The sequence below is a fragment of the Penicillium brevicompactum genome (assembly GCF_028827555.1).
Source record: "Penicillium brevicompactum strain IBT 35665 chromosome Unknown utg000006l_segment0_segment0, whole genome shotgun sequence".
Classification (NCBI taxonomy): domain Eukaryota; kingdom Fungi; phylum Ascomycota; class Eurotiomycetes; order Eurotiales; family Aspergillaceae; genus Penicillium; species Penicillium brevicompactum.
Window position 1 is genome coordinate 6,353,497 of NW_026623209.1, and position 26,755 is coordinate 6,380,251.

Below are 26,755 nucleotides of genomic sequence, written 5' to 3' on the forward strand. Positions count from 1 at the left end.
CGTCTTTCCAAGGTTGTGCTAGATTAATCGACTCAAAATCCTGGAATAGATTCGGTACATGGGGGGAGGGAATGGAGAAACCGGAGTGTGATAATCTGACGATCTCATGCTCATTGGCGAACGGCTACCGAGGCAGATTAATGTACGAATATACGCAACTCTTCCATCATAAGATCTGGAGTGGCACCGATCTGACGCGATTCTTATCGAGCTTCCCGTTATGATTCACAGCACAGCAATGCGTATGTACGCAGTTGCGCTACACGACTGGGATTGATTGGCTGACAATGCACCTGGGCAATGTTCGATATTACATCTGAGCTCAAGCTAAGGTCAAATGTCAAATCATGTCATGATTCAACGGCTAAACGTTTGCAAGATACGAGTTTCCGCGAGCTTCCCGTCCGAGCGCTAGACCGTGCCTGTTCATTTGGGGGGGGCCCTTGTGATGAGATAGCCCTGGAGACAGGTATTCGGGATCCGAGGTACTCTTCCAACCAATGAGAAGCCCCTCTCTCCTTCCAGGTTTTCCAAGGTTTTTTGTCAGGGCCTGAGCAGGTGTCGAAGTTGCATGATGGACAATTACCTTGCGTGCTGGGATCCGGGTTGGCCGTTGGTCCCGTTCTTCCCCGCTTCTTACCCCTCTGATGACTGCACAACATACTCTGTAGAGACAATATCGTATCAAGTATATCAAGACAAATTTAGTCTTCCTTGGTGTTTCAGTGTTTCAGTGCTAGGCCAATCTGGGATGAGGTCAAGTGACGAAAGTAAGCTTTCGCCCTAAGGCCCTCGGGTCTTGCCCTGACAATCTTTGAAATCGGTGCAATCTTTTTGAGAATATCCAATAAACCCACCTGTTTCTGGGAGCTGAATCTGCATGGGGTACAGCCACGTGTTGCTATGAGGTCATCATAAATCCCTCTTATCCGGCCTTGCAGATATAGTGTCTCGGGCACTGACTTGGACTGGCTCTCGGAGTACCTATGCGGCATTTTCTTTTCTTTTTTCTTTTTTACCAACTCAGCTCTCGGTTGTGTAGACAAAGCGGTCAATTATGAGGCTCTTGGAAGTTCTAGATGTGCACTGCCCTCAATACTTTGCCCGGGTTGACATGGGTAACATGGGTGAGATGGGTGCCCAGGTGCCTACCCGGCCTCCCGGATCCTTTAGGCTACATCAAAACGGAAGTTGCTAAAGGAAGAGTTATCCGATTCGATGCACTCATAGCTTCCTGGTTCAATAGCGCCCAGGGCTGGAAGTTTGTGAGCTAACCGAAGCTAATTACTTGAATGCTGCGGAATATTGTCTTCAAGGTGGGCCTATCGCTGCAGGACTAGACTTCCAAGGCTGTACCTAACTACTAGTCTCCGAGTGACTCATAATCCATTTTGGGCAGTTTGAATGTTGCGTTTCCCAAGGTTCCCCTTGGCTTATATTCGCTCTAATCTAGGCAGAGTTATTTTATTACGTGCTTGGCCCGTTCTGTCTTTCCGAACTTGCAAGTACTTGGCCAAGGATGGGGTGAGTGCTGCCAGGGTGCTGCGCATGCGTCAGTCTAAATCACAACCCAGATACGGAGTACGGAGTACTGGGTGTCTATCCATTCAACCCCTGTCTACAATTAGTTCTTGGTCAATGTCCAGAGAGATAGACGATGTCTTGTCGGCAGAGTAGCATTTTGCGTGTCCGAGTACAAGAAAGGTCATTTGATACTGGTGCTAGCTCGCTGTGCTCATGAAAAAATATCTTTGTACACGGAGATTGAGGATGACTAAGCGAGCAGCCGAGATCATAACGCCCTGATATTATGGCGAAGGCCATCCTCTTTGGGGTGGTCACTCTTGTCCATGCAGCTTGGTCTACCTAGAGAATGAGAGAGAGAGAGAGTGAGAGAGAAAAAAGAGAGGAAAAAAAGGCGAAACATGGGGAACAATACGTAAGCCTTGCCTGTCGAAGCTTCTCCAAATTGAGACCATAAAAGACATGAGGGCATAGACCAAGCGGTCTATGCCCCCATGAGTACAATATCCAGCACTCAATATCGATCTTGATGTGACACTTACTATTATCTGATTATTTTAGAACCTGCGATGATATGTTAATCCACTACACCAAAAAAGAGCGAGCAAAGCTGTTTCATACTCAATTTCCACGAGTCACGCTGAATGCTAAATAAAAAATGAGCTTCCAAGTATCATCTGCATGTTCAACATCGGCATTTGACGCCAGTGCACATTGATACCTATCGGCTTCTGATGAAACAAGGCCACAGAGTTTCCTTAGAAGCATTCGAACCTATGGGTGATCACAGGTGCTGGATTTTCCGAACGAACTGATTGATCATACAGAATCTTCAGTACTGGGTGATTTCTCTTCGATCCAGGAACGTCACAATCGCCATCGATATATTTTCATCGCTGATAGCTCTGCTGTTTACCTGGGCCCCGTTAGATACTCAAAGGCAAGGACCATAGTTATTATTTGCTCGTCGCCGTTAACTAACTATGAAGAGAGAACCGCCTTCCTATCGGCACTAACGACTGAGATTGGTCGCAGCTTTATAAGACTGGCGTTCTTTGGGGGCTTTAAGCTTTCCCAAGTTCATCGGAAGATATCTTGATCTTGCAATCACCTTGGAGACATAAATCCACCCATGATTGTATAGGTAGCCGTGATACTTGACTTCATCAATGTTTGGCCCTGGGGGTCAATGAATCCCACATTGATTGAAATGATAGTTGCAAAGGAGTGTTCGACCTTTCGAATTCCAATCACGCGATCCCCTTCATCTGGTTAAATTTGAATGATTCATAGCTGGGTCGACCTGAAGAGCGCAAGACCATGTCTTTACTGGCTCGGCCTGAGGACTTGAACGAGGTACATATTTACGAGCAACATCATGGATATTGGTGAAACGTGACTCGGTGGGATACACAGAATCACAAGACAAGTTTTCCTGCAAATAGAATAAATATAAGTGAGGACCTCGGAATGCGGGCGAGTTTGTGGTCGGCCTAATAGTTGGAGGATATGTATACGAACAAACGGCGAACGACAAGATGATGTGGAATGGGACCTTAGATCATGAGAGGGAAATACATCATAGACGAATGCCCGAAAGTGTTTACATTTGAGCTATTTCGCCAGTGATATAAATGGGTTCTCGGCGAGTACGGTTTGTACTGTCGAAGGTTGAGAGGTGTTGCGTTCGAGGGAGTGACCCAGACGACAAATCTTTGACTATTCGTGTCGATAAAATGTGTAAACGGCTGGAATCGTGTTTTTGAAAAACTAGATATATCCATACATTTCTAACGTTTCTTATGAAGACATGCTCGTACATACTTCGGCCAAAATATATAAACACGTGATTCACCCATTCAAACCGGCCACGGCCGCCCTTCTTCCTCCAAACGCAAAGCCATCATGGTACTACTACTGCATGTGTGGGGCCCGGCCTTCTCCCTGCCCTCAATTGACGCACAATGTCTTGCTGTCATTGCGTACTGCTCCGAAGCCCTTCCCAAGGGCTCCTGGGAGCTGGTCGCGACCAGCGATCCCTCAGTCTCCCCAACCGGTAAGTGACGTGACCGGCGACTTTCTTGAACACAACATCTAAGATCCCGACAGGTGAGCTGCCCGCTCTTCAGAATGGAGAAGTCTGGGTTAGCCGGTTCCGCAACATCGTTGACTACCTGCGCCAATACTCGGAGGGAGCATGGAATTTGGATCAAAACTTGAACGAAGTCCAGCAGGCCGACAGCGTCGCGTATGCATCCCCGCTACTCTCCTCTGGACAGAGCTGATTCCCTGCAGATTCTCCTCCTTCGTCGAATCCCGTGGCCAATCTCTCCTCGACCTCTCCCTCTACGTTACAAGCCAAAATTACTACGCAAACACCTCTCCAGCATACGGCGCACTCCTCCAGTGGCCAAACCAATGGATCCTCCCCCCGAAGCTGCACACAGCTGCCAAATCCCGAACAGAGCACCTGGGTCTCTCCTCTCTAGACCTCCAAGCAATGGAGGACCAGCGCCAACGCGACCACTCCGCCGCAGTCGCGTCCGGTCAAATCCCCAAGAACCTAATCCAACAGCCCAAAGACACAGTCTCCAAACTGCTCGGCCGAACCGCACAATCAAATCACTTCCGTCTGGAGGCTATTACGGCAGACTTCTTCGAACCCCTCGAGGCAATGCTATCCAGCAAATCCTGCCTCCTCCCTGCCGACTCAGACAACTCTCCCTCCTCACTCGACTGCATCGCATCCGCATATCTCTCTCTAGCTCTTATCCCAGACCTGGCTTTCCCGTGGTTGCGCGACGCAATGCGCGCAAAGGCCCCGCTTCTCACCGCATACACGGAGCGCATGCGCTCGCGCGCTTTCGGCGTAGTAGATGTCAGTCACGCCTTCACGCCGGTGACTGAGTCATTGCCGTGGCGTGCGCCGGATCGTCTCTCCGTTGCGACGGTCGGAAGCACGCTTCTCAATACGCTAGCGGATAACACTCCAATCCTGAAGGAGGTCAGAGCCAATAGGCGATTGAAGCAGGCTATTCAGTCAGATGAGAACTTTAGTCCCGTGCAGAAACAGGGACTTTCTCTGTATGCTGATTCTAAGAGCAAGGATATGCTGGTTTCTATCGCTGCGGTTGTGGCGGGAAGTGCGGCTCTGGTTGGATATATGGTGCACGTGGGATTAATCTCCTTCTCTAGGGGGGCTGAGGAGGAGGAAGAGGAGGAGGAGGTGTATGAACCTGACCAGGTTGTTCATATGCCTGCCTCTGAAATCCTGGGGTTGAACCTTGGATAATTGGCTATCGTCTTGACAGTTCGATGCTTTGCTACTTGGCGAAAGGAAACCTTGTACTATAACATCTTTTTTTTTGTTTCCTTTGCGGAGGATGTTCATGCCTCCATGTCAAACCTCCGGCTTTTAGCCCAAACTCTACTCGAAACACATGTTGAGTTATTCCAAAGTATAGATTCTAAGAAAAGTACACAAATCTCTTTGCTCGTACTACACCAACAAGAATTCAACTGCCAGAAATTATCGAGTCTGTGTTCAGGGGCTCTTATGCCGAAATATTAATTGGGATGCCTATAGGTACTGCGGGCTCACCTGGCATTCTTCCGCGCCTTGGAAGCCATAACCCTTCAAAATTGGATATCGAAGCATTCCAACCGTAGAAAAATGACAGAATGTTCGGAGATTACTTCTTCTGGATCCCCCGCATTCCAGAACTATAAAGTTGACGTCTATTCAAAGTTCAGGCTACTTTGGATTCTATCGGACGATATGTAAATGTTCCGACTTGCATGTGTGACAGGCTGACTTGATACTAGCATGGAATATCACCTGTGCATCATCCTTCCTCACTGGACGGGCTAAGAGGGCAAGTGGAGTGACTGGTGTACAAGTCCATGAAGATTGCCTCTAGTATGAACCGCCGGAAGATACGAATATTGAATATTGAACTGAATATCCATAAAGATTAAATCGACATGTGCAATAAAGAGACGATAGTTACACAGGAGTGTGAGGTGGGCTAAGTGTAGGGAAAAAAAGAAATGATATCAACTCTCAGATCAGGTGGTATATGTACAAAGAAAGAGACAAAAATGACGCAAATCATGACCTCAAAAGATATGTATGTACCTCAGCACGGAAAAGAGGAATCCGTGAGAAGTTGCCCGAAGATGGAATGATGTGTGGCCAGGATGAATGCTGGGGCCAGCGACCTGCGCACGCACACATCGGATACAAAAGACACCTTGGAGCGTTGAACCATTTGCGCAAGAAACAAAAACCCTAAGAGGGAAAATGGCGAGGAGTGGGAATAGATCAACAAAAAGCCATCTAAGAGGACCAGCCGAGGTTGACGACGAGACGGACGGGACCGGCGGACTGGGCAACGGCCTTGTCGTTCTTGCCCTGGTCGGCGGAGGTGTAGGCGCTAACGACGGCACCGGCACCCTTCGTGATGGAGGAGCACTTCTCACCCTCGTGGTTGCAAATCTGCATACCGGCGATTTCCATGCTGGCGAGCTGGGCGATGATACAGGAGACATCCCATCCGGAGTAACCGTCGTTCTGGGAGTTGGACATGTCGAACTCACCCCAGGTGGAGGCGTATTCACCGACGTAGTTAGTGGGCATATCCTCACCCTCGGCGGCACCCCATCCACCCTGAGAGTCGTCATCGATAGCGACGAAGATGCTGCTGCCAGACTCAACAGTGAAGTGGAGAGCCTTGTTGGGAGACCAGAAACCGTTCAGACCACCGCTGGGACCGTAGGAGTTCCACATGACGACGGACCAGGCCTTCTCGTTGTCGTTCTCGAAACGGATGACGTGCTTGTAGCCGCTGGCGGCGCTCTCCTCAACCTGGATCATGTTGCTACCCCAGGGGCTACCGATGTTGCCGATGTAGTCCCAGTCGAGGGAGCCAACACGCTTGCTAGCGGTGGAAGCACCGAATCCAGTGGTGGTGTAGTCGCCATCAGAGGGGTAGTCGGCCCAGTTGCTCGAGCTGGAGGAAGAGGAGCTGGAGGAGACGGGGGTAGCGCTCACGGAGGAGACAGCGTCGGCCTCGCTGGTGGAGGCGGCGGCAGTAGTGGGAGCGGCAGTGGTGGTAGGAGTAGCAGTAGACTCAACCTCGGCGGCCTCAGAGGAAGAAGACTCGGAGTTTTGCTGACCAGACCACTCGTTGATCCAGGAGACCAGCTGGCCATCGATGGTTGCGACAACCTCAGCACCAACGCCGCGCTTCTCGGGTGCCTCCGGGGCAGGAGTCACGGCAGCCTGGGCCTGGTCGACGTTGAGGTTGATATCAAGACCCTTGGGGTGAGCGTGACGGCGGTCGTGGCCGTGGAGACGAGCGACGGCGGACCCAGCGGTCAGCGCCGTCATCAACAGCATGGAGTTGGAGATGTGCATCTTTTTTTATGTTCGGAATTGAATAACTGAAAATGAGTGACTTGAGCGATTGCTCTGAAAAGAATTCAATCCAAATGAATGTGGGATAGAGAGTGTGAGAGAAGAAAGTGGACTAGGGGGGGCATTGGGATTATTAGTACAGATACACCCAAGTTACACAGGAACGGGTCAATTTGGTCCTGAACCAGAATTTCCACGCAAAAATCAGGGGCTGTCGACCGCTGATTGGTTCGTTCCTGGCAGTTCCTGGCCGTGCGCCCCGGTCTCGCTTGATTGGTGGACCACAGAGAGTCCAGACTCTAACTCCTTGGTACTGTGTACTTGGCTCGACTATACAGTGCATCGCGGCTGTGCGAGTACTCGTGACTTGGATATAGGGGTGTCTATTTTTCGATCTTTTCTCCTATATTGCATCTCTGCTATTATTACATCTTAATATTGTACTCCGTACTCTGCAACTCCTTATTCCCATTGATCCCATTGACCCTGTTTCTATATTCTACCTACTCCGTACGTATATTCTGTATTGCAGCCTAATGTCAAACACGTGTACAATCGGAATGCTGGATACCTTTAGATTGCATGTCCACGACAACACTCCATTCAAACTCAATATTGATCAGAGTCTTAGTACCAATGTAGCCAAGCGCTGGGTATGGTATTTTCGAACTTTCACTGATGCGGTTTAAGACAGTCCATCTCCCCGTCATCCAGTCTTCCCCACATAGGCCAATCGGTGCAGTGCGCAGCAAGGATCAAGTTTTGTCTTACGAATCCTCTCTTGGGCAATCTTAAAATCTGTCGGGACAGTTCATCAAGTCTATGGAGAACCTTGGGAACGAAGACCCAGTGAAGCAGTTCGATGCGCGAAGAGTGAGAAAACTCTTCGCCCAACTCTGAGTCACTTGCTTACAATTAGTTACCGTTATACAATTGTAATAATCGTCCACTCGCACCCTGTCTATCGTATCCACGGATGGGCGCATAACAAGGCCTGGCCGCAGATCAACGGCAGAGATTCGCCCCTACGCGGCAGATGGGTCCTTGCCCTCGATTCTCAGTAAGGCACACAAACATTTTCGATCTTTATTTACTGGTAGCGCCGAAGCCATTCCCCACCGATATGACGAGTCTCCCTCCGGTAGGGCCTTGCCGGACTGGTTGGGTCCATTATGGCCTGCCAGAGGGGGGCCCCCATCGTGAGTCCAGGCCTTACCGTTTCGCCAGACTGAATTTGATCATACAGTGTCTTGCCCCCATTATGAGCGGTTTCAGGTGCCCAGCCTCACTGGCAAACTTTGGCTGTCCTTGGCCTATGGATGTGGAAAGCACCAGTATACCTGTAACGAACGATACGGGGTAGATTGGTATATTTCCCCTAATTTTGGCCCAAAAAGTGACAGGGGGCAAAAAACCAAGAAAACAACGCAGTGTGGGCGGCTCTCGAAACGTTAGGGTTGCAGGTACCCGCTGCGTTCCTTACATTGAAAATCTGCAGGAACACGGTCCTTGGGATTCAGATCGACTAGAGACGACTAAATTACTCTAAACACTCTTAACGCTGTGGAAAACGGTTATTGTTCGTCCTAAATAAACAGAACCAAGGTTTTTCTCGGGAGGGTGCTGTCGACCCCCGGTTCACTCGGCCAAGTCCAATCTCATTGGCTCATGGGAGATTAATCCTGCATCTAATCTCATTGAATTTTCACGTGGTCGGTTGATTTTCGAATTGATATTGTCGACTGTCATAAGATTACGAAATACTCCGTATATTGAACTCACAAAAGGACTTCAGTAGTGTCGTGGCTGAAGGGCAGAAAATAGAACCAGGTGGAGACGTTACTATTTACAGAGAGATCTTCCATTTCATCTATTCAAAGGGGAATTTGCAAGCCACTGTCGCTCTCCAGGGCCAAGGCGCCTACCCATGGAATAGTGACAGGACCCCCTCATTTCTCACCAAGGTCCACGCCACCCTCAAAGGCAACGCCACCGGCTGCGGCATCGAGTTTGAGACTCTCATCTAACCCGCAGACCCTGAACAGCATCTGTGGCGTCAACTCCTTGTCGAGCCCGGGCAACCCATCCCGCTTCAGCTTCTCCAATCCCTCCCGCATGGCAGTGAGAGCAGGTCCCAACGTCGCAAAGGGGAAGATAATAATACGGAATCCAAGCTCCTGAGCTTCCTGGGAGGAAATCGACGGCGTGGACCCGTGCTCAACCATATTGAGCAGCAAAGGCCACCCGGCAAATTCATCAATCACCTTCCGGGCCATCTCCCGCGATGAGATTCCCTCGAGGAATCCAACGTCTGCGCCCGCTTCTCGCGCCGCCCGCAGTCGCGCAACACTCTCTTCATACCCCAGCGACTGCAGCGCGTCTGTCCGCGCAATGATCACAATATCGCTCCCGATCCGTTGCCGCGCCTGCACAGCCGCCCGGATCCGACTGGTGTACGTCGCTGTGTCGACGAGCTGTTTGCCAGACAAATGACCGCATCGCTTGGTCTGCACCTGGTCTTCGATGTGGAACCCCGCCACGCCTGATCGCGCGTACTGCTCCGTCGTGCGGGCCACCATGATCGGCCCGCCGTAGCCGGTGTCGGCGTCTGCGATGAGCGGTGTGCGTGGTGACAGGTTGGCGAGCATTTCGGCGTTCGCCCGCATGTCGTTCAGCGTGCAGATGGCGAGATCGGCTTGTCCATGGACGGAGGCTGCGGTTCCAGCGCCGGTCTTTCATGGTTAGAAGTTTGCTGCATTGCGGGGGTTTGTGGTGCTTTGCGTACCATGTACAGGGCGTCGAATCCAGCAGCCAACGCCAATCGCGCCGACATGCCATCATAGACTCCTGGAGCTGTGATGAATGCTTTGGGGTCCTGCAGGGACTGTCGCAAGGTGGTTGCTGCTGAAGGAAGAGCCATGATTGGTGTTGACGTCAACGAATTGGTCAAGTATTGATTGAGATTGTTCGAAATACTAATGTACTATAGGGTTTGGCCTTGGGGATGTGTTGTCAGATGGATCACTTCGAAGGTTAGCCGGACTTGAGGCACCACGTGTGTGACAAGCTTTTGCTCATAGATTCCCCACTCCGTTTCGGGCACTTCTGCAGCAAGTTCTGCTTGATGATGCGCTCTCCACTTGGATGTGAGCCGATACCGGTGTTCTTTGTAATCTTGCCATTGATATGAAGGCTTACAACGGTAGATCCGGCAATGATTCGGTCCAGGTTGAGGCCGTTCGACATAGTACGTATGAAGTTGACCGTAGGTACCCCGTGCCGGGAGTTCCGAGGCGTTTACATATTTCACACAAATTGAAGCTATTCCATGATACGAAGGTCGAAGGTCGAACGAGATACTGAAGATCTACTAGCTCACCTAAATCTCGATATCATACCAAATGGTTTATGATTGTTGTTTGAGGGTTGATGGGTTGGTGACGTAGACATTTTCATTGACATCGGGTAAAAGGAAGAGGAAGAGGATCAGTGTGAAGGTATACAATGTATGACCAATTATCCTAGGTTGAACAATACTCGATAATCGATGTAGGATGCCAGAGCACCCCTATCTCCTAATCATCAATTTGAAAACACCCCGAGGATTGTGTAGCAAGATCCTTGTCGCAGACCCTTGTCCAAACCCTCTAGCGTGCCCAGTCAGGCGGGGAGATCATCTTAGTCATCACTCCATCTCAACCCTCAGATGGCTGGCACTTGGATCTTGACTTCCATCCTTCTATGATGAGAGACTCTCTTTGATCTCCTCTGATCCCCCACTAATCTCCGCGATGGCGCGCTCCTCCGTGGTCCAAGAATACGAGCCCGCATCCACCATCAGCGTCGACCAAAAGTCCGCGGCCGAGCTCCAAAAGTACCGCATAGCTCGTCCGCAAGGCTATCGCGTATCATGGCACGCCAACCCAGCCGTTGAAGGCCACCATTTCGGCCAGTCACACCCAATGAAGCCATGGCGCCTTACCCTCACCAAACAACTCGTCATGGCGTACGGAATGCACCACGCCATGGACCTCTACCTTGCGCGCGCAGCTACCCATGAAGAAATGGCCGACTTCCACGAACAAGACTACCTCGACTTCTTGCGCCAAGTCATGCCAGGCGACATTGACAAATCCGAGAAAAATGACGAGGTCGTCCGCTTCAACTTTGGTGACGACTGCCCCATCTTCGACGGCCTCTACGACTACTGCTCCCTCTACGCCGGCGGCACCGTGGACGCTGCCCGAAAGCTCTGCAACAACCAATCCGAAATCGCAATCAATTGGTCCGGCGGTCTTCACCACGCCAAAAAATCAGAGGCCTCCGGCTTCTGCTACGTCAACGATATCGTCCTCGGCGTCCTCCAACTCCTCCGCCACCACCCGCGCGTCATGTACATCGACATCGACGTCCACCACGGCGACGGCGTCGAACAGGCCTTCTGGTCAACAGATCGCGTACTCACCGTCTCATTCCACAAATACGACAGAGAAGGCTTCTTCCCCGGCACCGGCGCTCTCCACGAAACAGGCCCCTCTCACCCCCTCAACCCAGGCGCCCATCACGCCGTCAATGTCCCCCCTGCATGACGGAATCGACGACCAGTCCTACATTGCCCTCTACGAGGAAATCGTCGGCGCCTGCGTCGAAACTTACCGTCCCGGCGCTATCGTCCTCCAATGCGGCGCCGACAGTCTGGGCTGTGACCGACTGGGATGCTTCAATTTGAATGTTCGCGCCCACGGCGCCTGCGTCGCTTTTACCAAGACTTTCAATTTACCCCTCCTTGTCGTCGGAGGTGGTGGATACACGCCGCGCAACGTCTCCCGCGCCTGGGCTCACGAAACCTCCATTCTACTTGACGCGGACAAGGATCTCGACTCGACGATTCCGGAAACCGTCGCGTTCCGCAATCACTTCGGTCCTGACTTCTCGTTGTTCCCGCCCTTGTCGGAATTGCGGCATCTGGATAATAAGAACCCCAGACCTTATCTCGAGAGTCTGGTTGAGGCGGTTCATGAGCAGTTGAGGTATATCCAGGGTGCGCCCAGCGTTCAGATGAGCTTTATTCCGCCGGATATCCTGGGTCTACGGGAGGATACCGAGAAAGAGATTGAGGAGCAGACTTTGTTGGCGGAGGAGGAAAGGGAAGAGTACGATGGTGGCGGCTCGGTGTCTGCTGCGGCATCAGTGGTTGGTGGGTCGGGCATGGCTTACACTGGCTCTGCGGGCGCGATTCCTCGCTCCACTCGGCGGAACCAGGAGCAGGGCGCTGGATATAAGGGGGAGTTGTATTCATAGGTTTGGATGGGCGTATGGTTTGTTATTGGAGTTTTGGTGTCGTTCCGTCTATCTTTGTGATATCCCTCTTGTTGGAGCTTGTACAGTATCAAGAGCATGACATGAAATAATTGATTGATTATATAACTCTTCCAGGCCAAGAACTGGCTCTACTATCGTTGCGTAGAGGGATGGAAACCAATACCAGTGTTTGCCCAGGCGAGTAGATATGGAATTGGGACAATGTCAAACTTTCAGGCCCGGAGACCTGACAAGTAAACTCCAGACCCATGCATCATCTCCAAAGAAGTTGGATTGGAACATTGGGCCTGTCACAGTAGATGAGATTGCCCATTGTGGTAAGATGCAGTAACAGATGTTCATTTTCAGGATTCTAGATTAGACCAAATCGGGTATTCAGCAATGGGAGCGGCGCTGTGTTGAAACGAGAGAGATATCACGATGGCGCCGTGCGGGCATCTGCGCAGGTTGACTACATGGCAGAAGCCACAGGGTTCGGTGAACACACGACCGGATAAGTAAATGTCGAAGGGCTGGGCACAGAGTGAGACTATGAGGCTTCCTGTGCGTCTACGAACTTGTCCACCTCTGAGGTTTGGGTATCTGTCCGTACCACGGTGGGTTGAGTGGCGTCACTTTTCTCGACTACAACGTACGGCGGTATTAGCGGGCTGCGGGATCCTGGGGGCCGTGGTGCGGCGGGATTTGAAATTGGAGTGACTCCTTCTGACCTTGGAGGATGGGCGCAATCGAGAGGATTTGCTTGGTGGCGACTTGAGGATTGTGCATGTCACTGGAAATTTGTTAGAGATGTCATTCTGCTGCTTCTTCAAAGTCAATATCGGGTTCTTACACTTCGGCGTTGATAATCCAGTCGAGGTCTTCGTCGCCTTCGTCCGGGCCTCCGGGCCCGCCTTGGATAGGGCGGAACAACCGGGGACGCCAGTCAATGCCCTCATCGGCGCGCTTAGCGGCTTCATCTCGTTGGCGGTCCTCGATCTTGGTCTTTTCATCGGTTGCGGCTTCATGGTTCTGAGTCAGGATCGCCTGGACAGTGTCTTTCCATAACCGTTGCGATTCCCGCTCTCCCTGCTCTTCGATTGGGCGTGCTGTCGGTGCTGTGTGTTTCGCGTGTGTGGCATTGAATAAAAGGTCTTTCTTGTGAGTCTGTGACCAGTGTCAGCAAATTCGGATGCCACCTCGAAGTAAGGTGCGCAAGGTGCGTACGTGAACGTCCTTGATATCCATCTCTCCATTCCACAGTCCCGAAAGCTCGTACAGAACCTCTCCGGTCTGCTCATTTTTGATCGTCCCTCCAATCGCATTGTAAGTGCCGGAGAAATATCCCTTGGTTTTGAATTCAATGTCGGCCACGAGGTGGTTTTCGGGGCAGCGGACGTAGCTGTGGTCGCCCAGCTCGTATTTCATCTTTCCAAAAAGAATGCCGCGCGCATACATGTTAGGTTGAGTGACGATGCTGGTCCCGTTAGCAGCTGCACGTTCCGTCCGTCGGAAGCAACCTACTATTTCTCGCCCTTTTCTTTATTCTGGCCACGGTTCATGAGTCGCAGAGTGGCGATCCCCTCCATCATGCTCGCGGCGGAGTTGCCCAGGAATTTACTGCGGGGTTTGAGGGTTCCATCAATGCGAATGCTGTGCTCCGGCGCGGCGAAGAAATAGCTCGACTTCGGCGGGTGGTGGGAGGTCTGTTCGGAGATGTAGTAGCCGCGGGTGCCATCGGTGTAGTCCCAGTGGCAGGTAAAGGTCTCTCCGAGGATTGGATTGAGTGGCTTTTTTACTCCTCTGTACAGCTATCAATGTTTGCTCCCGCGGGGTATTAGATGCGCGCAACATACGGAGGTTTGATGTGCCATCCACTCAGGTAGAATTTAACCACTGATACAAAGCGCTCGACCGGGTCGTCAATGGTGGACATTGGTAGGAGGGTTTCCGGGTGGGCCATGAAGCTGTATGACGTTTGCGTTAGCCGACCTGGCCGAAGCACAGTATACCTCCGCTGCGGACGGAGAAGGGAGAGAAGGCACGCACTTGGTAATGCGCTCGAGCATGGACCGGGGCTCGAGGATGAATGTTGGTAAAACGACCCGGCTCAAGTCGGCGCCAGGCCGCAGTTGGGAGATGATGTGCGAGAGGACTGCAGCACGAGTCAGTGTGCTCTTGTATAGATGGGAGGTTACGCACCATTTCCCTGGTCGGGCTCCACGACCTCGTCCTCTCCGCTAGGCGGGGAGTCCTCCATGGATGATCTGCCTGGATCTGCGTTAGATGACATGTTGGGGGGTTGTTGTCGAGAGGGAAGTTCTCACTGGCCAAGGATGCGCGGCGGAGATGCGGGACCGGCATGTCTGCGTTCGGAAATTATATCGACAGGGAAATCTTCTACGCGAGCATTTGTGTCTAGCAGTCGAGAGGGGAGAAAAAAGAAGCAGAACAATAAAAAAAAATAGAAATAAAAAGTAGCCTAGCGAAGCCGGTTTGGCGGAGTCGGAAAAAAACAAGACGAATACGACGAGAAGCCCCCTATAGGACAGGGACCAGTACGGAGTAGAATAGAGCAGAACAGGGGCGAGGTCCAGAATTAATTACCAGAAATAAAAAGGAAAAAAGAGAAAAGAGAAAAGAAAAGAAAAGAAATGCAAATCGACAAAATGCTTAGCTTCAGAGAGGGGCCGGTGACGTCGGCCAGTTGCTTGTCTTTTTTTCCTCAACTGGCTGTTTACTCGGGAACTGCACTTGACGACTCTTCTATTCCTGTCTCCCTGTCTCCCTCGGGTCCTCCCTAACGACTGCCTAAGCTCTATGATTTCTTATCCCTCCATCTTCTACCCTAAGCTCCATTTGCCGATGAGGGGCAGCTCTTGGCATTTGGAATTAATGCAGCCCCCCCTTGATGGATCACACCCGCTCGATCAGCGGCACATCTCCACGGGTGATCTCCCTCACAAACTCCATATCCGGCCGATGGAGCATGACATGGAAATGTTCAATAGCATGAACTGACTTGAGTGACTTCCAATTCCTGAACCAGATCATCTGCCCGCCCGTCAGTTCGAGTTCGTATTCGTATGCTGCCAGCTCACCTGTCCGTCAGGCACCCGCCAGAACGTGCGTTGGACGTAGCTGTCTATGGCTGCCCGCGTGTTTGCCGTGACATCATCCGTGACTGGGTCATCTTCTAATGCGAATTTCGTCCATACTACTAGATGGATGATGTCTTTGTCCACTCCGTATGGCCAGTCGTTGTATAGGATGCGGATGTCCTCTAGCGAGTTAAGTGATGAGTATTGTATTCGAACAGAATCCTGGACTCCACGCTCGCGATACTTACCGTCGAATTCAAAGGGTTGACCGCGAGGCTGCAGGTCAGATTGATTGCCATCGCCCCAACGTAACCGTTCTTTGACCACGAAGCGCATAACCGATGAATACTCCGCCTTGATTTTCGCTGTGAACTCCAGGTACTTGCGCAGCTCACTGGGAACACGCTGGAATAAGTCGAGGCGGTTGGTCTCTGCGATCCGACGTTAGCGGTTATCGTCGCAACAAGCGACCGTACTGACTGATGATCCCTTTCACCTGCGCCCAGTCTTGCCGGGTATAGTGGTCATCGGGAGTTGAGAGACATTGGATATTCTTTGGAGACTGGCCGCGTAGAAACTCAGGGCACTCGGCTGTCCATTGCGACCGGGGTGTATTGACTATCCAGAACGGGAGGGATTCGGAGGTGAGGTTGTGGTCGCGTAGGAACTGGGCCAGGGCCGTGGCGTCGGCATCAGTGAGTCTCTGGTCGAAGGTGGTGATACTGGTCGCATGCGTAGACGGTCCAACACGAGCCATGGCGTTTCAAATGTAGGTAAAATGGCGAATATTTGAGAAAACCCTTGAATCGACGTCACCGCGCAGTGCCGAGTATGAAACGTCCAGAGGCGTTTTGCGGGATGTCGATCATTGATCCACTTGGTGGCAATTATTTGTTGACTTTCAGCTACTCCGTACTGTTCGGGAGGGTTACGAGTCTACAATTTTGTGGCCCCTGCCTTTATATCTGTTCATTTTGTCGATCAAATAGTGCCCAACGGCCTCTCAATACTGCTGTGCTGTGTAAGAGGGTCTCTGGACTAATCATATCGCAATATCATAATCGCAATCCTCAACATACACCGCTACTCTCATGAGCTCTGTTGGCCGCGTGGGCTACCGGGGCTCAATTAGATCCATTTCATGTCTGTGTCGAGGTCTTGAACACGAACTCACATGCACAGACTATTCGATCTCTTAGCACCTCCAGGGCTATTTATACGGCACGGCTAGCAGCCGAGAGAATGCTTCTTTCAAACCGTTCAAATTGGCCAGTGAACCAATTTACTTGCCCAAGATACTTTCATCAGAAGTAACCGCACGGACTCTGGAGGACTGCGTCGTGGTTCATCTATTTCAATTTCTATCTGTGTTCCCGCATGCATATCACAGGTCATGGCGGACGGAGCACATTAGGTTGGAATATTGCGAGCATGCCAACATCGGAACCGCTCACAAGCTCCCTGACAACAGGTCTCATAAGTCTTTGAGAACAGAATCGTTGATGGAAACCAAATGAACACCCGCAGTCACGAGTTCTTCCTTGGTGTCATCCCAGCCAGCAGGAGCAACACACTTAGTCCCCTCCTCAACCACAAACGTTTTGAATCCGGCTTTGGCAGCATCAATTGCAGTGGCCTTCACACAGTAATCTCCAGCCAAGCCAACAACAAACACATCTGTGATGCCTTGCTTGCGGAGGATCGCTGCAACGTCCACGCTGACAGAATGTGAGTTCGTTCCTGGATCACAATTTCCAAAGGCATCTGCAAAGACTGAGTACATTTCAACATCGGAGCGCATGCCTTTGTGCACCACTAAATCATTCGTTGATATGTTGATCTCGGGAATGAGTTCGGCACCCGCAGTATTGGCTACACAGTGGACTGGCCACAAACGCTGTGCTTTGGTTTCTGACTCCTTGCCCGAAGCGGGATTCTTGATTGCGACCACAGATTCGAAGGGCCTATTATCTGGCCCTGGATGATTGGTGGCAAAAGATATGTGGTCTGTTGGATGATAGTCTTTGGTGAATATGCGAGTCGCAAAGCTGGGCTTTGCAAGTAGATGGTTGATGGTGGATGCGATGTTGCGGCCATCTTGTACTGCCAAAGACCCGTTCTATGCTGATCAGCCGCATGCTTTGACATTTGAAGCTGATGATCTCACTGGAGGACAGAAGTCTTCCTGCATGTCCACCACAATCAGGGCTGATCTCATAGTGCCATCTGGTGCCATTTTGGGTCAAGAGAATGCCAAGAAAGAGACCGGAGGTATTTGGAGGTAGGATGATATTGAAGAATGTGGTCAAGAGAAAGGACAGAAGCTGCCCGGTCTTTCACAGTGAAGCCAAGCTTGGTTGGAGCTCCAGAAGAAGAGGAGCCATGGGTCACTCCAACAATGCCACATATGTCCGGCAGAACAAACCCCTGGTGGGCGGAACAGAAGGCGGTATTCCAAGCTCCGACTTAGTCAGCAATTGAGTAAAAGCGACGGCTTTCAGCTTCGCACAACTCAGCCTCCTCGTCTCTTCAGGGCTACGGCCCCATATCGAATCCATCGGATCATGAGAAATAGCAAGGTATGTGTCTGCTCTTCCTCTCATTCTCCTTTTACATGATGAACCCAATTATTGGAGCTGTCTGAGCTTTCGCTATGCGGACAAACTCTTTATACGCTTTTCATCTTTCTGAATCCTGTCACCTTCCACCCACAACATCCCAACAACTCTGCCATATCAGTCGCTAACCGCCTCTGATAGTCAACAGTGTATTGTAAACTGAAGAAACCCCCATGATCCCTAGAACCTTTTAGTCTCTACATCTCTCTCTCTACCTCTCTCTACATAGTCTTCAAAATGGCATATGATCCCCGCCGAACAAATTCGGGAACCTCAACCCCCCAACCTCCTCCTCCCCCTCCAGCTCCAGCTTCAGCTCCAGCACCCGAAATGGCCTCGGCACTAGATCCTGCAGACTCGTACAAGCTCAAGTTCTGTACCGTCTGCGCCTCAAACAACAATCGCTCCATGGAAGCTCACTTCCAACTCTCCGGCACTGCCTTCCCAGTCATCTCGTTCGGAACTGGCTCTCTCGTCCGCCTCCCAGGCCCCTCAATCACTCAACCAAATGTCTACCACTTCAACTCTACCTCCTACAACCAGATGTACGAGGAGCTCCACGGCAAAGACGAGCGTCTGTACCGAGGCAATGGCATTCTCAATATGCTCGATCGCAACCGCCAGCTGAAATGGGGCCCCGAACGATTCCAGGACTGGGTCCCTGGTGTTCCGCGCGTGGACCACCTATCCAAGGGCGACAAGGGTGCTGCTGGAACGGAGGGGGGCGTGGTTGACGTGATCATCACTTGTGAAGAGCGCTGCTGGGATGCCGTGGTCGATGACCTGATGAATAAGGGCTCAACTCTCAACTATCCCGTTCACGTCTTCAATGTCGATATCAAGGATAACCACGAAGAGGCCTTGACCGGTGGAAAGGCCATTCTCGATCTTGCCAACCGCTTGAATTCCGCTGCTGCCGCTGAGCACCAGGTTCATGGCTCTCAGGGCTGGGAGAATGGCACTGGTGCTGCGCGTCAGAGCTTCGATGAAAATGTTCCTGGTATCCTGGCCGACTGGCAGGAGAAATATCCCAACCTGCCGGCTTTGTGGACTGTCGCTTGGCTTTAGGATTTGTTTGTCTTGATTTACGTTTTAGCGACGATGCACCAGCGTTCTTTTCGACTGGCGCCATCTAAAGGAAATACACCATCTCACAATTTTGAAAGCATTTGATCAACCAATTGGGGTATCAGATAAGTAGAACAGTAATCAAACAGTCTTTCAGAGGGCCGGACTCTCGTCTTTCACCTCCGCCTTGACCTCGTGTTTAATCCCTTGTTTAGCGTCATGTTTGGCCTCTTGTTTGACCTCCTGTTTGACCTCATCCTTGGCCTTATTCAGCAACTTTGACCTCCTCTCCTGATACCACTGGTCAAGACATGACCGTCGCTGTGCTTGCGTCATGCCCTCAACAACAAGAGCAAACTCCGTGGCATCGGCGTACCCAAAGCGCTGCGCCATGCTACAAAACTGACGCCGCATCACATCTTCCGGTGGATGATACTCATATTGAACAACGGGCACCTCATCTTGTTCATCAAAAGGCCCGAAAGGCATGAACACTTGTTGATCACCCGTCGTGTCCTCGGGAGCAAGTTCCGCACGACGACTGAGACCTTCTTCCACGCGCGAGGATCCAACCACTTCATTGTTCAGGTGGGTGTATTCTACACCGGCACCAGCAAGGATTGCTTGGACAGGGTCGTGTTTGTGAGGCGTTGGAAGTTTGGTCGAGGGTTTTGGCTTTTCTTCCTCGTCGCAGATCATAGAGGCGATTTGGCTCATTGCCTCTTCTTCATTCTTCATGCCTCGTTCACCTGGATCTTGGCCTTCTTCTTCCATATTGAACTCCACGTCCGCAACTTGAACGCCCGCTCGGCTTTCAGCGACATTCGTTCGGTTGACGATGTCGCGAAGGACGATGTTGTCGTATTGATATTGGAAGAAGTTGCGTAGGCCAAAGATTTCGCCTTTCTGGTCGGGCCTTTCCTGTACGCCTTTGAAGTATCGTCGCTCGGAACTTGCATTGTATCCGATGTTCGCTTGCTGTTGTTTGTAGATTTGTCGCGCGTACACGATCTCTTCTATTGTGCCAGCAGATATTAGACGGAAGACCTCCACATCACGGTTCTGTCCAATGCGATAAGCTCTGTCCTGAGCTTGTAGGTCGTAAGACGGGTTCCAGTTTGGATCCACCACCACGACTTTGTTTGCGGACGTGATGTTTAATCCCACACCACCTGCCTTGGTGGAGATCAGAAACACGAATTGTCGAGAATCGGCATTGAACTCGTCGACGACTTTGGCACGGTCGTCGTAGCTCATAGACCCATCCAGGTAGCTGACGTTATAGCTAGTATGATGGAAAAGCATCTGTAACATCTTGAGAAGGCGAACACTGTGGGAGAAGATTAAAACCTTATCTCCGTTCGAATGCCACCATTTGAGAAGTTTGCGAAGAACTTTCCACTTGCCACAAAACTCAGGGTTGGCATAGTTGACAATTGAATCACGGGTGCGGTATAGATCTTCCCATTTTTGAGGCAGGGCAACCTCTAGATAGGTCTTGTCTTTTTCCTGTTTCTCCTTGGGATCTGAACCCTGGGGGATTAGAATGGCGAGATGGTTGCTGAGTTTTTGTAGTACTGTGATAGCAGGAAACACGTAGGATTGCCATGCCTCTGGATCCCTATCGGGGATAAATCGATAACAGCACCAGCCACGCTTTTTGTTTTTCCCACAGTCGCATAATAGGGTGGAGTTTTTGATATGATCGACAATATCACTGTCGAGAAAGTTCTCGTAGGCTTCGGCCTGGGTTTCAGTCAAAGGGCAAAAGACAACTCGGTCGACCTTTTTGGGTAATTGGTCCGCAATCAAAGACTTCATTCTTCGAAGAAAGAATTGAGGGAGAAGGTTCTCAACTAGCTTTTTGGCCGTTTTGCGGGCCCTGCTGAGCTCACTCAATGTTGCATCATGCGATTGCCCAATCTTCAAAGGGTCGGAGATTTTGGACCTCCAGGTATGCACAGGGCCCAGAACCCCGGGATTCGTCCAATTCAAAAGGGTCCAGAGCTCTTCATATTTATTCTGGATAGCGGTGCCAGTAAGTCCTATTCGACATAGGGCGTTGATCTCATTCATCGATTGGGTAGTGCCAGATTTGCGCTCTTTGATCTTGTGGCACTCATCTGCAATCACACAATCCCACTCAATCATGTTCACTGAGTTCTTGTTGGCCATGTAAGTCGTGTAGGTGGTGATCAGGACTTCGACTCTCCCGGACTTTGCCGCGTCAAGAACAAGATCCTTGTTCTCGCCATGATAAATATCGACATTCCACCATCCCCATCGCGAGAATTCAGCCTTCCAGTTGGCTAGTAGGGTTCCAGGGCACACAATAAGAGTGCGAGGATACCATGCATTGTCATCGGCTCGGCGTACCTTTCGCATACGTTTTGCGTCTCGTTCATCGCCTGTCTTTCCGTACGCAGCGGTCAGAAAAGCAATTACTTGAATAGTCTTGCCCAGACCCATATCATCGCCAAGAACACCGCCTTTTTGGTACACGAACAATTCATGGAGAAAGGCAACACCTTCCACTTGATATTGACGCAGCCACTGAGCGATTGGGGCAGGGATGACACCAAGCGAGTACGGAAGCTCGATATCTTTATATTCTTTCTGAGGCTTCAAATTCGGGAATATTGGTCGTTCTTGAAGACTCTCCAGACGTTCGTCATCTGAGAATTCCACATCCTCGTATGTGGGCGGCAGCTTCAGCCCCGACTCCTGCAGTTGTTCGTGCGTCGTTTGAAAATCCGCACGGCGGTCTTTCAGATATTTTGGCAGCGTATTCTCCATAAGCTCGTCTTCTGAGGATATTTCACCATAATCTTTGAGGGGTCGCTTAGGCCGGGGTGTTGGCCTCTCTTGTTTGACTCGACCGACAAATTCATTTCTGGGAGTCTTGCTCTTTCTCCCGGCGGCGCTACTTTGCTTGCGCTTAAGAGATTTGCGTTCTTTGAACTTCTTGTAGGCGAGCTCGCCGTCGTTGACCTCTTCATCACTGTCCACAGGCTGAATTTTCACTGCGCTTGCAGAAAAAGTGTGCGATGACTCTGGATTGACTGGCGTGTCAACACCTTGTGTCTCCGCATGAGATCTGCCTGGTGATATTGTGAGTTGAATGCTAACGCGTTGAAAGGGTGTCATACTTCGTGGCGTAGAGTAGTGAGTCACTTCCAAGTCATCGTCCGAGTCAAGACTGATAGGCTCAGTGATATTTTGGCCTGCCATCTTGTTTCAGGACCAGAATCCATGGGCGAAGAAGGAGCTAGGTGCCTAAATTTAGGAAGTGAAGTTAGAAGACTCCGTACCGGGTATCGCGACACAGAAGTTACGAAACGCGTTAGCGGCCATGAGACAAAGTCTGCCACCTTCGATTCCAATCCTCGAGGACTCACTTTTTTCAATTACATTTTCAATTGTATCACTCTCTGGAATGGCCCTAATTTAATCATCCTATCTTCAGAGCTTCTATTTTCATCCCAATAATTCAACGATACCGGATTATGACCCATCTTGGTGTGGAAATAAGATCATGCAACAGCAACAGTGACCTCCGAAAATATGACCATTGTGCACAATTGACCATTATAGTTCAAAGACTTCTTGAAAGTTTGAAGGTAGGAACAAACTATCTGTCAAAACGTCATTTTCGTCGATGTTGAATATCAAAACGTCTTATAGTCCCACAGATCACGTGCCATGATATAACCAGAAAAAAAAGCCGGGACATTGAAGATACCTCTCACTTGCTTTATAGAACCGAAAATGTGAGTTCTTCTCAAAGTTTTGATCACAAAAGCTTTCCAACTAATGCCCACACAGATCAATTAAGAGCTTGATCCCGCTCGTTTCGTTTTCGCAAGCTCAATTCCGCAAAACCACAAACCACTTTCACAATGCCTCTGGATACCTCAACAACATACCCGCTCACGCGGCTGCGCCTGGATGGCCGTCGCTGGAATGAGCTTCGCCTCCTACAAGCCCAGATCTCCACCAACCCTGCCAGCTCAGGCTCCTCATACCTGTCCATGGGTAACACATCAATCATGTGCTCCGTCCACGGCCCCGCCGAGGGTCGTCGCGGAGACGGAGGAGGAAGCGGCCATGCAGTTGTGGAAGTAGATGTTAATGTCGCCGGCTTTGCAGGCGTGGACCGCAGGCGCAGAGCTGGAGGAAATGATAGGTAAGAACCCGCATCCCAGACCTCCTCCGCTACAATTGTTAATACGATATACAGACAATCAACTCGGATTGCTACAACCCTTCGCTCAGCCTTCCAATCCCACCTCCACACCTATCTCTACCCCCACAGCACAATCAGCATCCATGTCTCTATTCTTTCAGCTGATGGCTCCGTTCTCGCGGCCGCCATCAATGCCTGTACCCTTGCTCTGGTCGATGCCGGTATCCCCATGCCGGGACTTCTCACTGGCTGCACTGCTGGTATGAGTGGGAGTGCTTCTACACCACGCGACCCGCGACATGATGAGCTGGACCCGCTACTTGATGTATCGTTGCCCGAAGAGCAGGAATTGCCATTCCTCACGGTCGGAACAACGACTGCGGTACCTGTTGGTGAGAATAATATGGACGAGGATGAGGAGGCAATGAAGGTCTCAGTGTTTGCGATGGAAGCCAAGGTTCACTCGACGTACTTGGAGACGATGACTGCAGTTGGCATCGATGGATGCAGTCAAATCCGGGAATTGCTAGAGGGAGTCATCAAGTCCAAGTGAAAAATACCTCGAAATGTACTGTGATACCCTCTGAAATGTATGTATTTTTGTGAAATGATAATTTGCTCAAACTTTCTATAATCTGCTCACTGCTGGGTGTGTGTGCCACCGGCTTGGTACTTGGCCTCTGTTGACATTATCTCTGTCCTCTCTTCCTCTTCTTCTCTTCTTCATCCTCGCCGACCTCTGATTCTCACTTCTTTCGTCTTCTGCATCTTCATCATGGACGGAATGAACATGATAGCCACCGCAACGGCCACGGCCATGGCCACCACCGCCAGCATGGGCACCGGAATGAGCATGGGAAACCACACCATGGGTGGCATGGGTGACATGGGTGACATGGATGCTATGTTCCAGTGCAAGATGGACGTTCGTCTACCCACTTCCCTCCATACAGGCCAAGACTAATCTTAGCAGATGTACTGGAACTGGTACACCATTGGCACATGTAAGCTTGGGAACCCTCTTGTACACATTCACAATTAACATGCATGATCACAGGCTTCCTTGCCAAATCCTGGCACATCACTTCGCGTGGCATGTTCGCTGGCTCTTGCATCGGAGTGATCTGCCTCGTTATCTGCCTTGATTTCCTTCGTCGTGTCGGTAGGGAATACGACGCTTACATCGTCCGCCAAGCTCGTCTGCGACAGTCTGCTCGTGTCACCGATATCGCAACTACCTGTGACGACAATGCCTGCCCAGGCACCGAGGGCGAGTTCAGCACCCCCAAGACATTGAACCATGCTACCGCCGTCGCCAGTGGTGCTTTCGTTGCTCCGGGTCCTGTTTCCTATCGCCCTTCCCTCGCTGAGCACACTATCCGTTCTTTGATTCATATGGTTCAGTTCGCTGTGGCTTACATCGTCATGTTACTGGCAATGTACTACAACGGATACATCATCATCTGTATCTTCATCGGTGCATTCCTGGGTGCTTTCATCTTTGCTTGGGAGCCTGTCAGTCTGGCTAAGGAGTGAGTTGTCTGTTCTAGTATTCATCGGTCTCTTCTAATCCTTGTTAGGTCCGATGCTACCTCGGTCACGAAGTGCTGTGGCTAGACGATGCATGCTGCACCTGGTGTTCCACAACACCGTTGGTGTCATACGGCGGGATCACCGGGCTTTGTTTTGCCGACTTTCTAGATCCGTCTAGTGGCTTAACATGACCGACATCGAATCGTTATCAGGATAGGAGCAGGGCAAGCGTCGAGATTGGTCCCATGAAGTATTCTTTTATTCTTTCATTTCCTAGGTTTAGGGCTCAGCCAGACTATGTGACCCATGGCCGTATCGCAGTATCAATCTATTTCCTTTCATGCAGATTATTCGTATGCTATCCATGGAATCTTTGAGAATACATTGAGAAGAATAAACTGATAGCGCAAACTAAAAAACATGCCAGTTCGATCATCCTTTGGTCATCGATCCACCGGAGCTACGCCAGTCTTCCAAGGCTCAGATGAGTCGAGGATATCCAGCAATAGCCAGCTACTACGTACACAGGGTGAGTCTAGGTAACTAGTGGAAAACAATGTCCTCTGTGTCCCAAACCAGCAATCTCTAATCCAAGACGCTTCCAACAGCATCTAGCCTAGCACCAGCTAACATTGGCTCTTCTTTGTCCTCCCCGCTCTTAAATGTGGGTTTGCTGATCTCATCGGCATCTTGGGGACGTGACATCGATCTGATCCTAGTCCTTTTCAGGATTGAGTCTACGGGATGACTTGAACAATTTACTGGCAAGAAGAGGCACCGATTAGTGATAAATGAACCAGCTCGAGACTTTAGATTACAAAACGCAAAAGTGAAAGCCACCGTTGCTAGTCATTGCAGGAACCAAGTCCTTCGCGCAAAAACTTATTATCTGAACTATCTGCTCATAGGAGCTTTTTACTCGCTGCCGCAGTTGACGATGGTGGGCTTGATGGGAGAGATGATTCTTCCGGAGTCGTTACCGGTCTGCTGGAGAGCGAGAACGGTCTTCAGGGACTCGTCGTCAGCAACCTCGCCGAAGACGACGTGCTTGCCATCGAGCCAGCTGGTGACGACGGTGGTGATGAAGAACTGAGAGCCGTTGCTGGAGAAAACAATGTTAGTTTCTGCTGAAATCGTATGAAGGGTTAAAGCAAGACATACGTGTTGGCACCAGCGTTGGCCATGGACAGAAGACCGGGGCGGGTGTGCTTCTTCTGGAAGTTCTCGTCGGGGAACTTGTCACCGTAGATGGAGCGACCACCGGTACCCTGTTCCGGAAAAGATCAGATAAGAGAACAGAAATAGAAACATTTGGACCAAAGGATTACTCACGTTGCCACGGGTGAAGTCACCACCCTGGAGCATGAAGTTGGGGATGATACGGTGGAAGGAAGAGCCCTTGTAACCCTGACCCTGCTCCTTGTTGCAGAGCTGAGCGAAGTTCTCAGTGGTCTTGGGGACAACGTCGTTGTACAGCTTGAAGTTGACACGGCTGGTGACAGGGCCTAATGAAAGAGTCAGCATCAATACTCGATGGAATTGGCCATGATGATCGAAGACGAAATGAAGAGGGAATCTGGAGGGGCAGAGCTTCGCTTGCCCCGCCACAAAACAATGGGAAGTAAAGGGACTTACTAGACTGCGAAGGCAGCTGGTACTGGATGTCGAAGAAAGCGGTGGTGAACTTGGAGGTAGACATGGCGGCGGCTGATGAAGAGAAAGATCGGGCAGCGGGGTGGATAGAAGTGCAATTGAAGAGAGAAGAAGAAGAGAAGAGGGAGGAAGGTGGGGTCAAGGTCCTGAGGCGGCAGAACATGGTGAGGGGCAGGGCGGAGCGGGTGAACTCGGGTACCGGGCTACTTTGGGGTTAGCTTTGGTACAGTGAAGCATAGAGGCCATGTGTGCATATTTTATGCCTGAGGCTCTACATTGAGCTTCTCCGGATTCCAGGGGAAGAATCACCCCAAAAACCGAGTGATGGCGCTGAAAGGCAGAGAATAAAATG

General features: G+C 50.8%; 13 protein-coding genes across 13 annotated transcripts; 5 read left to right on the plus strand and 8 right to left on the minus strand.

Moving 5' to 3' along the window:
• Positions 1 to 3,429: 3,429 nt before the first annotated feature.
• N7506_010631 (glutathione S-transferase family protein) lies at positions 3,430 to 4,816 on the plus strand (the record flags this gene model as incomplete). Its single annotated transcript, XM_056959924.1, has 3 exons — positions 3,430 to 3,580; positions 3,634 to 3,772; positions 3,820 to 4,816. 3 exons carry the CDS (start codon positions 3,430 to 3,432, stop codon positions 4,814 to 4,816), a joined length of 1,287 nt encoding a protein of 428 aa, XP_056809314.1.
• Positions 4,817 to 5,863: 1,047 nt separating this feature from the next.
• On the minus strand, positions 5,864 to 6,943 carry aspf4 (allergen Asp F4; the record flags this gene model as incomplete). Its single annotated transcript, XM_056959925.1, has 1 exon — positions 5,864 to 6,943. One exon carries the CDS (start codon positions 6,941 to 6,943, stop codon positions 5,864 to 5,866), a length of 1,080 nt encoding a protein of 359 aa, XP_056809315.1.
• A 1,949-nt stretch (positions 6,944 to 8,892) lies between these two features.
• Positions 8,893 to 9,863, minus strand: N7506_010633 (isocitrate lyase/PEP mutase family protein; the record flags this gene model as incomplete). Its single annotated transcript, XM_056959926.1, has 2 exons — positions 8,893 to 9,675; positions 9,729 to 9,863. 2 exons carry the CDS (start codon positions 9,861 to 9,863, stop codon positions 8,893 to 8,895), a joined length of 918 nt encoding a protein of 305 aa, XP_056809316.1.
• A 113-nt stretch (positions 9,864 to 9,976) lies between these two features.
• N7506_010634 (uncharacterized protein) lies at positions 9,977 to 10,189 on the minus strand (the record flags this gene model as incomplete). Its single annotated transcript, XM_056959927.1, has 1 exon — positions 9,977 to 10,189. One exon carries the CDS (start codon positions 10,187 to 10,189, stop codon positions 9,977 to 9,979), a length of 213 nt encoding a protein of 70 aa, XP_056809317.1.
• Positions 10,190 to 10,734: 545 nt separating this feature from the next.
• Positions 10,735 to 12,244, plus strand: hosA (histone deacetylase HOS2; the record flags this gene model as incomplete). Its single annotated transcript, XM_056959928.1, has 2 exons — positions 10,735 to 11,511; positions 11,549 to 12,244. 2 exons carry the CDS (start codon positions 10,735 to 10,737, stop codon positions 12,242 to 12,244), a joined length of 1,473 nt encoding a protein of 490 aa, XP_056809318.1.
• Positions 12,245 to 12,907: 663 nt separating this feature from the next.
• N7506_010636 (OSBP family protein) lies at positions 12,908 to 14,537 on the minus strand (the record flags this gene model as incomplete). Its single annotated transcript, XM_056959929.1, has 7 exons — positions 12,908 to 13,037; positions 13,098 to 13,411; positions 13,472 to 13,721; positions 13,769 to 14,047; positions 14,101 to 14,211; positions 14,294 to 14,399; positions 14,447 to 14,537. 7 exons carry the CDS (start codon positions 14,535 to 14,537, stop codon positions 12,908 to 12,910), a joined length of 1,281 nt encoding a protein of 426 aa, XP_056809319.1.
• A 623-nt stretch (positions 14,538 to 15,160) lies between these two features.
• Positions 15,161 to 16,102, minus strand: N7506_010637 (GIG1 family protein; the record flags this gene model as incomplete). Its single annotated transcript, XM_056959930.1, has 4 exons — positions 15,161 to 15,298; positions 15,346 to 15,527; positions 15,594 to 15,776; positions 15,826 to 16,102. The coding sequence occupies 4 exons, from the start codon at positions 16,100 to 16,102 to the stop codon at positions 15,161 to 15,163; spliced, it is 780 nt and encodes a 259-aa protein (XP_056809320.1).
• A 717-nt stretch (positions 16,103 to 16,819) lies between these two features.
• N7506_010638 (nicotinamidase) lies at positions 16,820 to 17,581 on the minus strand (the record flags this gene model as incomplete). Its single annotated transcript, XM_056959931.1, has 2 exons — positions 16,820 to 17,464; positions 17,513 to 17,581. The coding sequence occupies 2 exons, from the start codon at positions 17,579 to 17,581 to the stop codon at positions 16,820 to 16,822; spliced, it is 714 nt and encodes a 237-aa protein (XP_056809321.1).
• Positions 17,582 to 18,200: 619 nt separating this feature from the next.
• On the plus strand, positions 18,201 to 19,031 carry ssuA (RNA polymerase II subunit A C-terminal domain phosphatase; the record flags this gene model as incomplete). The annotated part of the gene is made up of 1 exon (XM_056959932.1): positions 18,201 to 19,031. One exon carries the CDS (start codon positions 18,201 to 18,203, stop codon positions 19,029 to 19,031), a length of 831 nt encoding a protein of 276 aa, XP_056809322.1.
• Positions 19,032 to 19,184: 153 nt separating this feature from the next.
• N7506_010640 (putative DNA excision repair protein (Rad26L)) lies at positions 19,185 to 22,262 on the minus strand (the record flags this gene model as incomplete). Its single annotated transcript, XM_056959933.1, has 1 exon — positions 19,185 to 22,262. The coding sequence occupies one exon, from the start codon at positions 22,260 to 22,262 to the stop codon at positions 19,185 to 19,187; it is 3,078 nt and encodes a 1,025-aa protein (XP_056809323.1).
• Positions 22,263 to 22,930: 668 nt separating this feature from the next.
• On the plus strand, positions 22,931 to 23,770 carry N7506_010641 (exosome non-catalytic core subunit SKI6; the record flags this gene model as incomplete). The annotated part of the gene is made up of 2 exons (XM_056959934.1): positions 22,931 to 23,217; positions 23,272 to 23,770. 2 exons carry the CDS (start codon positions 22,931 to 22,933, stop codon positions 23,768 to 23,770), a joined length of 786 nt encoding a protein of 261 aa, XP_056809324.1.
• A 222-nt stretch (positions 23,771 to 23,992) lies between these two features.
• N7506_010642 (high-affinity Cu transporter CTR3) lies at positions 23,993 to 24,753 on the plus strand (the record flags this gene model as incomplete). The annotated part of the gene is made up of 2 exons (XM_056959935.1): positions 23,993 to 24,146; positions 24,275 to 24,753. The coding sequence occupies 2 exons, from the start codon at positions 23,993 to 23,995 to the stop codon at positions 24,751 to 24,753; spliced, it is 633 nt and encodes a 210-aa protein (XP_056809325.1).
• Positions 24,754 to 25,665: 912 nt separating this feature from the next.
• cyp4 (peptidyl-prolyl cis-trans isomerase) lies at positions 25,666 to 26,566 on the minus strand (the record flags this gene model as incomplete). Its single annotated transcript, XM_056959936.1, has 4 exons — positions 25,666 to 25,852; positions 25,912 to 26,018; positions 26,083 to 26,255; positions 26,386 to 26,566. The coding sequence occupies 4 exons, from the start codon at positions 26,564 to 26,566 to the stop codon at positions 25,666 to 25,668; spliced, it is 648 nt and encodes a 215-aa protein (XP_056809326.1).
• Positions 26,567 to 26,755: the final 189 nt, after the last annotated feature.